The following is a 12,133-nucleotide window of genomic DNA, read 5'->3' on the forward strand; positions in this document are numbered from 1 at the left end:
AAACCATTTTCTGTTCTGCTGGTTTAGTTTTTTACCCTTTTTTTTTTTTTTTTTTTACTTATGATAGAGAGAGAGAGTGAGAGAGAGAGGCAGAGACATAGGCAGAGGGAGAAGCAGGCTCCATGCACCGGGAGCCTGACGTGGGATTCGATCCCGGGTCTCCAGAATCGCGCCCTGGGCCAAAGGCAGGCGCCAAACCGCTGCGCCACCCAGGGATCCCAGTTTTTTACCCTTTAAAGCAAACACCCTACCCTAATAACAGCTGGTATTCTGGGTCAGCCTTTAAATGCTATCACTTCATTCTGGGAAGATGGGTTGGGGGTGAAAGGTAGTTAACTTTATAAAATCTCAAGGCTATCCATTATCTACCGAATTTTAAATTTGGAAAGCTCTGTTTTGTTGCTTTTTAGACTATAAATGTGTATCTAAAATGATAAACAAAAACTACTGTTCCATTGTCCTAAAGGATTGAGCTTGTTTTTTCAAAACTTAACAGGTTTAAAAAAAAAAAAAAAAAAAAAAAAAAACAACTGGGCAGCCCCGGTGGTGCAGCGGTTTGGCGCCGCCTGCAGCCCAGGGCGTGATCCTGGAGACCCGGGATCGAGTCCCACGTCGGGCTCTCTGCATGGAGCCTGCTTCTCCCTCTGCCTGTGTCTCTGCCTCTCTCTCTCTGTGTGTCTCTATGAATAAATAAATAAAATCTTTAAAAAAAAAACTGAGAAAGTGAGAGCACACAAGGGGGAAGGGCAGAGGGAGAGAATTACAAGCTGACTCCATGCTGAGCACCAAGCCTGATGTGGAGCATGACCCTGAGGTTATGATCTGAGCCAAAACCAACCAAGAGTTGGATGTTCCACAAACTGTGCCACCCAGGGGCCCCTCAAAGCTTATAGGACTTCCAAGTAAATTTCAGTGTCAAAGTGAAACAGCTGCTGTGTTTTCCTACAAACTTAGTGCCTGCCTGGGATCCTGCATCTGGGCACATGCACAACCTCTTCATCGGGCTGCTCAGAAGAAGCTCTCTTTGTAGTTTGTTCATTCTTATTGAGGGGTGCTGGTTTCCTGTTATCTTTTGTCTTGCTTTTTTAGCAACTGGTTGTAGTTGTTGACCAGCAGCACATCCACCACTGAGGTGAAATCTAATATGGCAATTATTATCACCAAGTGCCTAGGGAGTTAACAAAAAGGACGCCACGTGGAGATGAGCACTGGCTTTGTTTTTTTCTAACATTCCACCAGAATGTTATATGATATGTACTCCATCACATCTCTTTGGAAGCTAGAAAAGTAAAAGATTGCTCTTAGGTGCCTCTGGAACCATATCATTAATAAAGTTTACAATGTCGTGTATCATAATACGGAAACAAGCCGCTGTTTGCTTCCTTCTGTACTTGAGCCACACTTGCCAAAAGATGTGCCCTCTTGGTTACTGAACACCAGGGGGCGCTCCTGGGAAGTTAAATTTCTCAGAAAAACCGAAGGCATGGAAGCCAAACCAAACAGATGAGAGAAACCACCAACTGGAACAATATTGCCAGTTCTGATTCGTAGGAAGGAAAGGATAGGCTATGGTCTCCAGTCCCGTGAGAGAGGGTGCAGAGGGCCAAAAATGTGTGCTTGCTCAAACCAGGGCTGCTGTACAGGGCACTCGGGCCTCCCTAGCCTTGTTTTCCTTTCACCTCACTCTGAACACGCTGACATAACACGTCTGCAAGAAAGCAAGCAGGAACCCACACATGGGGCAAAGCAGGAGAGTTCATAACAGGAAGCCTTCCAGACAAGTCAAGACCTATACTTTCCCACTATTTCTGAAATTACAGTGCTCTTCCTTTGAGTATGTCTGAGACAGAGCATTCTGCTCTGCATCGCCTAGATTAGTCTGAAAGCTTCCCAAGACACTGTCCTTCACCCCTATGTCAGAGTTGGTCTAACTGAACGAGGAGCCTCTTAGATTCTTCGTGTTAAGTGGCTGAAGTGGCTAGGCATTCTCAAGTTCCATTTCTATGCTTTCTCAGTAATACCTCCACGAACATGGACTCTTCTCCATACCTCTCTGAAGAACCCAAGGTTGCGTATTTTCAAGCTAGAATACTCTTAAAGACCCAAGTCATTCCAGGTCATAAGCATTCCTTGCAAACTAATGTATGAAAATCTGCATCTACATGAAAGAAATGGGGAGGGTATTGTTTTTGTTTTTACAGAAGATTCCTCACAGGATTCTTTTTACCTGTTTGTATACTTTTAAAATAAATCAACAGAATGGTGCCTGGCTGAGTCAGTAGGACGTGTGACTCTTGATTTCAGGGTTGTGAGTTTGAGCCTCATGTTAGATGGAGACATTATTTAATAAAATCTTAAATAATTCAGTAGATAAATGTGTATACCTACACATACATAGACACAGGTATAAATGGTTTCTAGTAACACATATTTCTTAAAGATTTTGAGATAGAGAGCACATGAGTGGGAGGAGGGCTAGAGGGAGAAGCAGACTCTCTGCTGAGCAGGGAGTCCAACATGAGCCTCCACCCCAGGACTCTGGGATCACAACATGGGCCAAAGTCAGACACTTAACCAACTGAGCCACCCAGGTGCCCCAGTAACACATGTATGAATTAAGATAGACCCACCCATATTTGTTCAATTCTGTTCTTAAAACCTGATACTCAAATAGCCACCTCCATAGGATCCACAAGAGGAGGCCGGAGTCCAGCTCCTTAGCACATTGGAGTCCTCCATGTTGTGTATTGGCAGATTGCCTGTTCTCGCTGCTCTATAGCATTCCACTGTATGAGCACACACTTGTGTGTACCCATTCTACTTTATCTTTGTAACCTTTGTATGTACTCTTGGCTGCTTTTTACTTTTTCAGTGCCCTCCACTGTATACTCTGTTGAATCTATTCTTCCTTGGCCAGCTATAATTTAATCTTGAGATAAGTCTTTTTTGATTTTTTACAGCTTGCTGAAGGTTTTTGTTTTTGTTGACCTTTTGAAATTTTTAAAAAGATTTATTTGAGAGAGAGTGTAAGCATGTGCACAAGCAACAGGGGGAGGCAGAGGGAGAGGGAGACACAGACTCCCTGCTGAGCAGGGAGCCCAACACATGACACATTCGGGACTCCATCCCAGGACCCTGGGATCATGACCTGAGCCAAAGGCAGATGCTTCACCAACTGAGCCCTGCCAGGTGCCCAACATTTTTAAGTTCCAGGGTTGTTTAATTTCGGCAAAGTCTTGTTTAAGGATATTTGATTCAGACTAGCTATTGTTGCACTTTTCTTCTGCCTTATGGTTGAGGAGAGACTTTTCATCAAGCTGTAAATGATTCTCATTTTGTTTTCTTCTTATGGCAGTGTTTATAGATGCTGTCTTCCTTTTTCTGTTCATTTTGAAAGGCATTCTTTTCCTGACTTGCAGAAATGATTGGTTCTATCCAGGTGGAGATGAGGGGTTTGTGTGGCTTACTGGGTTTCATCTGTGAGTGTTCTGTTGGTACAATGAAATGCAGTATTCCTCAGAGAAAAGTTTTATTTTTGAGCTGAGAAGGGTTTTTCTCTTCTATGATTCTTTTCCCCCATGAGACCCTGGCTTCCTTCTTGTACTTAACCATTAAGTCTCTGGGAGACATCTACCCCTCCTCCCAGAAATGGTACCTTCCAGCAGCCACCTTCAATTCTCATGAACTTCTTTCTCTGATGACCCAGTTGGCCAGTGCTCTGGTGAACTGGTGTCAGACTTATCACTCCAGATCTTCCTCAACAGAATGATCCCATCATAAGCCGAAGATGCACTTAATACACTAACCTACCAAATATCAGAGCTCAGCTCAGCTGACTGTGAACGTGTTCACAACACTTGGATTAGTCTACAGGTGGGCAAAGTCATCCAACACATAGTCTATTTGATAACAGAGTGCTGAATATTTCATGTCATCGACTGAACACTGTACCATAAGTGAAAAACAGAATAGTGGGAAGTACATCAGTTTTTGACTATCATGATTGCAACGCTGCCTTGGAGCTGAAGCCACCACTGTCACCCAGCATCAGGGGGAGTATGTACCACATATCGCTGACCGGGGAAAAGATCCAAATTCAAAATTCCAAGTATAGTTTCTACTGAATGTGTATTGTTTTTGCACCATCATAGTTGAAAAAATCATGAGTTGAACCACTGCCAGTTGGGGGCTGTCGGTATTTCCATCCCTCGTGGTGGAGTCCCTTCCTGCCCCCTGCCCACTGCTGCTGTATACTGCCACGATCAGGCCCCCATTACCCGTGTCCCTTTATCATACAGTTTCCACCTGACTCTGACTTCCCGGGAGCCCTGATGCTGGCCTCAGATGCTTCTTGCTCTGCTTTCCCACAAGTTGAACTTCTGTCTCCCAGTTATACTGCAGGTATGCGTTCTAGGTGACTTACTCGGTTCTCCTTGTCTCTATGTATTGGGAAGATCATGAGAGAGATTCAGATTTAGGCAGCTGGCAATATTTCTTGGAAAACCAGAAGCCTGAGTACCTCCCCTTAGATACGAACACCCAGCAAGAATTACCATATGTGTGAGCAAAACCTGCAACTTGAAAGAGAAAAATTAAAATGAACACAAAGGAAGGTTAAATACTTTATCTACTGAGCAGAACTGGTTGTTCTATACTAAAGAGAGAGAGAGAGAGAGAGAGGGAGAGAGAGAGCTCTTGAATATTAAAACCTGGTAACAGAAATGAAACCCTCCCTGGCATAACTGGAAAAGAGACTAAGAGACTTAAAAGAGTAAAGCAGAAAGACACATAGTAACTAAGAGCAAGAGGCACAAACCAGTCAATGCACAGTCGTTCCAGAAAGAGCAAGAACGGAGGGGGCAAAAAAGTACTGTAATAGTTTAAGGAAGTGTCCCCAAATGTAGGGCATGAATTTACAGTCTGCATGGCTATCATGGTGGCTGACAAGAGCATCACACCAAAGCACGCTATAAAACGACAGAGCTCTAGGGATAAAAAATAATTCCACAAGCTTCCACAGAGAAAAAGCAGGTTATGTTTAAAGAGTCAGGCCTAGGAATGGCTTCAGATTTCTCCGCATCCACACTGGAAGCTATAACCAGTGAGGCAATGCCTTCAAAGGACTGAAAGAAAATGATTCCCAAAGGAGAGTGGTAAACCCAGGCAAGTTATCAATGAAGTGTGAGGGTACAACAAAGACGCTGGTCTTGAAAAATTCACCACCCACGTACTCGTTCGCAGGAAGACCTATGAAGAACATGCTCCCCCAGATTGAGGAAGTCAAGCGAGAAAGGGGAAGATAAGGGATCCAGGAAACAGGAGAGCCAGCAGGGAGTGGTGGAGGGGTCTCCAGAACAATGGGGAAAGGAGACCTCAGGAAGACGGCTGTGTACCAGGCAGGACAACGACTCCAGACTGCTGAGGCTAGAAGCCACAGGAAAAGTATGAAAAATCAGGACATTAGGATACAAACAAATCACGGACGAAAAGTCATCATGATTTACTCTGCGTCCAAGCTCTAAAGATCATCAATAGTCTTAACTATCAACTTGATCGAAGTTACAATGTGAGGAAGAAAGGGGATACAGAGGTGTGCTGCCCACGTGTGGTCGGATGGTGCTGGGGGCTGGACAGGGCCCTACATGCTTGTCTTTCACATGGGGAACTGGTTAGCAAATAAGGTCTCACTCTGAAAGTCCAACACATAACAATATGATTATGTTACTTAGAACTAATCAGGCCACTAAACCCAAAGAGTCCCTGTAAGTTTGTGCTCAGGAGAAGGCTCATTTCCTTAAAAACCCCCTTCTAGAACAAGCTGACTTAGCTACATATACATGTATAACTCTGACCTTAAAAAAAGTTAAAGAAGAAAAGGACCTCCTCTGGTCAAGCCCTGCTCTCCACTTACTGGCTGTGTGGCTGTGAACGAGTCACTGCTCTCACCCTGTTTGAGTTATAAATGGAGGTGAAGTTTGTTCTGCATACTCTGTGTGTTCCCAGGTAAAAAGACAAAGGGGTTTTATAGAACTCGGTAAAAGCAGTCATTAATTTTGGCAGGAAAGGTCTTAATCTCAATGAAAAGACCCGATCCAAAAATGCCCTGATAATCTTTATGACCCCTGGCCCCTTATTTGGAGTTCAAAACTCATCCGTTTAATAAAGGCGCTTTGGCTGCGGGCAGCTGTTAAGGCTGTACCTGTCTCGTGAAGTGGTTTCTCTTTAAGTGTTTTCTCCTTACAAAACTCTTTCCCAGCTCATGAGGCCAGGCCCTTTATACGTGTCATTTGTGCAATGGTTTATCCTTGGGCACTTGCAATATTTCAGGTGAAATTTACTTGCTAGTGATCAGGAAAAGAATCTGCATTTAAAACCAAGAGCAGAATCAGGGGAATGTATTCCTGACTTTGGAAGTCCAGTGAATGATCTTGAAGCATTGGAGGCTGGGCATTTATTCCTGAGTGTTTCTAAATGAACCGAAAACCTCCAGTACACATGTACATTATTAAACCTACAGTATGAATATTTTCCACTGAGGTCTACAGCCACCACAGAGCCCTCATGCTTGGGCCGTGCACATGTTGTACTTCACTGAGGTCTCACACAGTTCAGCAGGTATTTGTTTTCAGATGAAAAAGGCTCCAACGGTCACATAATTAAGTGGCTGGGCCAGAACTAAGCAGAGATTTCTCAGTCCTGCGCTCTTCCTACAACACTACCTAATTTAGTCTTCATCTCTGACTCACCTGCCCTCTCCCTTAATCCACCCAGCTATATTTCAATGCATTTTCCCAAATGCTCCCGTGACAGGCCAGAATATAACAAAACCACCACACTGGAAGTTTTTTAGATTAGAGAGATATGAGCACGTATATTGACCTTACATTAATATCAGGGAGGGAGACAGAACATGAGAGACTCCTATCTGGGAAACGAACTAGGGGTGGTGGAAGGGGAGGTGGGCGGGGGGTGCAGGTGACTGGTTGACGGGCACTGAGGGGGGCACTTGATGGGATGAGCACTGGGTGTTATTCTATATGTTGGCAAATTGGACACCAATAAAAAATAAATTAAAAATAAAAAATAAAAATAATAAAAATAAGAAAAAACAAAACAAGAGCTCTTCTGTTTTAGTCTCTGATCAGGACCACACAAATTAAACTGTGCATACGCACACAGGGTAGCTGTGTCAGTTACAGAACTATGCCTATAAGGCTCCTTCCTGTTTGCTGCGGACGAGTGACAGAGATATACTCAACAGCACTAGCACTAGTGCTAGAGAGTAATTTTTAAAAATTCTATTGAAAGGGCAAGAGTCCAAATGTCGCCAATCCAAACAAAGAGCTCATGGATCCCATGGACAAGCCAATTACTCCCAGGATGTTTCTAAAATTGTTAGACTCCTATGTTTACTGTTCTCTTTCCCTTGTGATCATTTACAAAAAGTAATACCAAATGTTCTGGACTAAACCAGAGATGTGTGATAGAAAACACATTATCTGATGTAAGGACCCATTAAGAAAGTCAGTGTATGATAAAGGATTAAAAAAAAGACAGCTGGAAATAACAACCATAAGTTTTTCAAGATCATTTATACATCTTTTTAATTAGATTAGCTTTACAAGCAACTTGAGAGCTCTTTCGTAATGAAACACTGCTTTTCAAAGTACATGACTTTACCGTCTGTGTATGAATCCTGAAATTCTCTGCCTACTGTTGATAAAGGTCTGTGTTTTACAGCTGGTTAATGTGTTGAATGAAAAATAGCATTAGAAGCTTTATCTTTAACCAGGATTAAACACATATAGGCCACAAATAGTTTTAAATTTTGTTTTAAATAGAGTCCTGCTTGGTGACAAGTTAACGGTCCCACTGACATGAAAATGAACAGATTTTAAATGGATATTAAAGAAATGGCTATCCTGGATTTCTTGATCCTTCCACAACGATCTCCAAGAAGTTAGATACAGTTTTCTGAAAAATACAAATTTTAAGACCTGCCTGGAAAGCACAACCCACAGAGAGTAGAATCTGACACTTTGCACAACTGCAGAGATACACATGTGAATGACACAGGGGCCCCCAGGTTAAAAGGCTGTTGCAGTACCACCTTGACAATCACACGAACCCCGCCCCCCCCCCAACAGAACACAATTTCTACTAGACCTAAAAATGATAGCACTTTTGAGCTGTGGCCTAGCTCAGCACGCTGCACTGCAGACCAGATGGCAAAGACAACTTGCACTCCCAGGTCCGGCTGGCAGAGGCACTTATGATAGAGATGTTACACTGCGTTATCTGGACACGGAGAGGAAGTGGGACAGAACGAACAGGGGCAAGAAAAATCAACGAACTCTAATTTTCTCCTGCAAGTTCTCCTACTAAGTGAGACCACAATACTGAATCTTTCATCCCACCCTATCCACACTGTCAGTTTCACTAAACCAGTTTTTTTTTCATGTTTTACATGAACAATAGCAATCTTTTAATAAAAATTACTGAGCTTTCCATAGAAAAGGTCTCGAATTGAATACAAACTATACAGATGCTAAAACTGTCATGAGTTGAAATATACAGAAGTATTTCTGTACACACATTTTGGCAAAGATCAAGGACAGAGATAGAAAACCAAAGTGGGCAACGTCTAGACCCATGATTCATGCTAAATATGGATGCCACCCTTTGGGCTCTGCTAAAGATTAGCCCAGGAAAATGAAGTCTTAGACATCCATCCCAGTTCCTACATCAAACAACAGAAGTCTGGGAGGCCTGTGATATTGTAATAGTCCCTCTTTTTTTCTGAAAAGTAAATGAAAAATCATAAAACAGAATAACAGAATTACCTGGTTTGCCACTTGTTTTGTATTTTTAAGCCAAGCGTAGAGCTTTCAGTACTGACCAAGAGGTGAGCATTACACCTGGGGAACACTTGCTTGGCTTGGCTCTGAGGCTTCGAACACTGGGTCTGTACTACTAGGACTCAGCCCTGGCGCTCAGTCTCCCCTGATGCTAGCCCACAGGAGCCAGATTCTCAACTGCAGATCATGTGCTTCACAGGAGTAGGAAGAAAATATAACAGCAAAACTGGAAGTATAGTCAACTTGCCGGGAAGCAAAAGGAAAAGTCGCAGGAAGGGGACATCACCTTCTACATCTACAGGATATACCTGAAAGCATGAGAGAGCCCTTTGTCTTGGGAACTTGATGCTGAGGACAAACTCAAGTTCATTTAGTGCCAGTCATTTTAGTCTTTTAAAAATTCTAACTTAAAAGAATAAAGCCTGGGCATTTTTTCTTATAAAACATGAACTGAAAGTTATTGGTAGTAAACGGTGATGTAGTTTTACTGTTAACATTTAGTCATTAACAATGTCAGAAACACGACAGCAGCAATCTTTAAGAGCTCAAATTAGTGTAAAAGACAGGACGACAAAACAATCTGAGTTTTCAGTTGGTGATTAAAGTGCTCCTTTTCTCATGGTAAGTAAAAAGGAAATGAAAGTCATCATCAGTCACTGGCAACAAACATGATAAGAGGCCTTTTAGGGCAAAATTTAATAGTACGAAGAAGTTTACAAAAATAGATCGATGCTATTTGGGGGAGTAATACTGGAATTTTTTCTCGATTCAGTTTGATGTACTGTACCTGGTCATACAAAAATTACTTCAAATTCAAACTTGACTCTATAAAAAAGGGAGAGATGAAATGAACTCATCTAGATGACAGATCTGGCAAAATATAAGAATGAAAAAATTCTACCTAGGGCACTTATTTTATGTCCAGATGTCAACACCATTCTCAGTTGGTGGCGCAGCTTGTACTCTTCCCATAAGCAATCACAGGTTTGGAGTCAGTCATGCAGTACAAAGTCACATAGTCAGAGTCTTCTTTCTGATGTAACACGACAAAGTTGTTTCTATTTCCTTATTGAAATGCCAACTGGTTGTCTATTTTTCTTTATCTCATTTATCCATATTCACAAATTAACAAATAGCGTCAACAATTATTGTAGGTGAAGGAGGGTATTGCTGGATCAAAGGCTCTATAAGACGTCTTTACTGATTGAATCAGAAGGCTTATTGAGTTCAACCCTCACACCTTTTTCACCTGCAAGGTAAAAATAATATATATATATTACTCATTCATTAAGCACCAGAGAGCTTCTGTTATTCTGTTACTCCTTCCCACTGAGCTCCTAACAGTGTGCACAATGCCTCAGCTTTGCAAAACATACATCATCTGAAAACGATCCCACTTGTTACCCTGCAGCATTGTTATAAAGAAAGCACTACTCTGAACTAGTAAACCCTCAAAGGGAAAAGCCATTCTCTACAGAGATAATGATTTTATCTCCTTTTTACTTTAAAAACGATTTGAATTGCTATAAAATAGCAGTGTTCAGCATCACTGAAAGTGCACCGCTAGGGTTCTGCCACAAATAAGAACTTTAAAAATACATTAAAAAAGCAATGAACGTCCAATTTTATGATTTTACAAAAGGTTGCTGTGGGATTATCAACGGCTCATGAAAATATAGCAAATCAGTAATGTGAGCCCTGAGCAGACTTTTGGAGACCGAAGGTAGGGTTAAAGAAAAGAGGAAAGTGGTCCATCCAGTGGAAAACTCAGACCCCCTGCTCTCAGGAGACAGTGTGTGGTGGGGTTTAGTGGGGTGGGGGGTGGGGGCACTGGCATACTGAAGGGTCTTCAGATTTGGTACAAATGTGTTGATCTACGGACACCACTAGCTGGCAGGGACGGACTCTACACGCCTGTCTTATTAATTTCCGCATTTCGATTCATCTTCTTTGTTTTTTTTTTTTTGATTCATCTTCTTTGTATTCATTTTCTTCACGTCCACATTCAACGTGGAAGACCTGGATATTCTTTAGCTCGTGTACGTTTAAAAAGGAAAGGGTATTTATTGACTTCCTTCTAATGGGAGAATGACAGGAAGCCAGACGGGGGTTACCAAGAGTGGGGCAGCTAGTGACTGCAAAGGGTAATCACAGAAAAAGTTGGCTCCTATTTGAATAATTTTCTCAGGTTTCTTGCCTCAAACTTTCCTCATCTTTGGACCATTCTGTTGGTTAAAGATAAAATGAAGATGGCTTGAGAGAAGTCCTCTTTTACATAAGGGAACTGAGGAATCTGACAAAAACAAGGAGCGAGTCTTTGTGGAGGTACTCAAGACTGTGTCTGTGCTTACAGACAGCACCGCGTGACTGTGGGCACTCTCCTTGCGGTGTACCCTGGCCCCAAATAATGTTTACCTGTTAGATATTTTACTTTAGCTCGTGCTCTCTCATCTGCATCAAAATACCAAACAGTTATTGCGTACCTAAAAGAAAATTCAGAATAGGGTAAGAATGATCACACTGGAGAAAAAAAAAAGTGGTATGCTCTTGCAATGGTCTATTAAAATGTGTAATGCCAAAATAAAGCTTTGACTGAATGGATAAACGAGCTCGAGGATAAACGAGCTCAGAAACAACCCACCTCTCCAGTAGCCTCGATGCTCAAGAGTACGACGGAGAACCAGGAATAGCTAAAATAGTTGTTGCAAAGTTTCTTAATACCTACCGAACCTACTTGATTATCTGTTTTGTGAGCCCACAGCAGGTCAGACACAGATGATAAGAGGGTAAAAGAATGGCCCTTACAGAAAAAGTACACTATCCATAATGCAAGTTCTTGAGAAGAAATGAGAAGGAAAAGGGCTTGAAAGGGAGGGCTCACAGTTTCAGCAGCTTCTGAAGACATCACTGTTTTACAGCAAAGACTAATGGTGGATATTTATGATTTTATAACCTGAAGTCATCAAGAAAGTTAAGTGATGCTAAGAGTTCTTAGGGCTTTTAACAAAACAGTTACACTGGTTTTGACATTTAAAGTTTATTTAGCTAAACTTCATTTCTCTGAAAATTTCACTTATTTGGTACAGCTTGTTCCACAAATAAGAGAAGAATCTCTAGTTTATTAAATACTGTGAAGCCCACAGTTATACCTCCTGGTACCAATAATGGGGAAAGTGTACACATACCACAGTAAATAAAAACACACTATAAATGGTAATTCCTTAGCAGAATATGACAATTAGTTAAAGTCTCTTGCAGATTCTGGCCACTGTTCC

The 12,133-nt window shown here is 41.9% G+C and overlaps 1 protein-coding gene across 1 annotated transcript in view; it reads right to left on the reverse strand.

Annotated features, from left to right (window-relative positions):
- Nucleotides 1–7,575: 7,575 nt before the first annotated feature.
- Nucleotides 7,576–12,133, reverse strand: part of EGLN1 (egl-9 family hypoxia inducible factor 1) — a 58,267-nt gene continuing 53,709 nt past the window's right edge. The window contains exons 4-5 of the mRNA XM_055308919.1: nt 11,274–11,341; nt 7,576–10,107 (exon numbers count right to left, since the gene is read on the reverse strand). Coding sequence (XP_055164894.1) covers nt 10,043–10,107; nt 11,274–11,341 — 133 coding nt within the window. The 3' untranslated portion in view covers nt 7,576–10,042. The remainder of the gene's footprint in view (nt 10,108–11,273; nt 11,342–12,133) is intronic.

The sequence above is a fragment of the Nyctereutes procyonoides genome, unplaced genomic scaffold, assembly GCF_905146905.1.
Source record: "Nyctereutes procyonoides isolate TBG_1078 unplaced genomic scaffold, NYPRO_anot_genome, whole genome shotgun sequence".
NCBI lineage: Eukaryota > Metazoa > Chordata > Mammalia > Carnivora > Canidae > Nyctereutes > Nyctereutes procyonoides.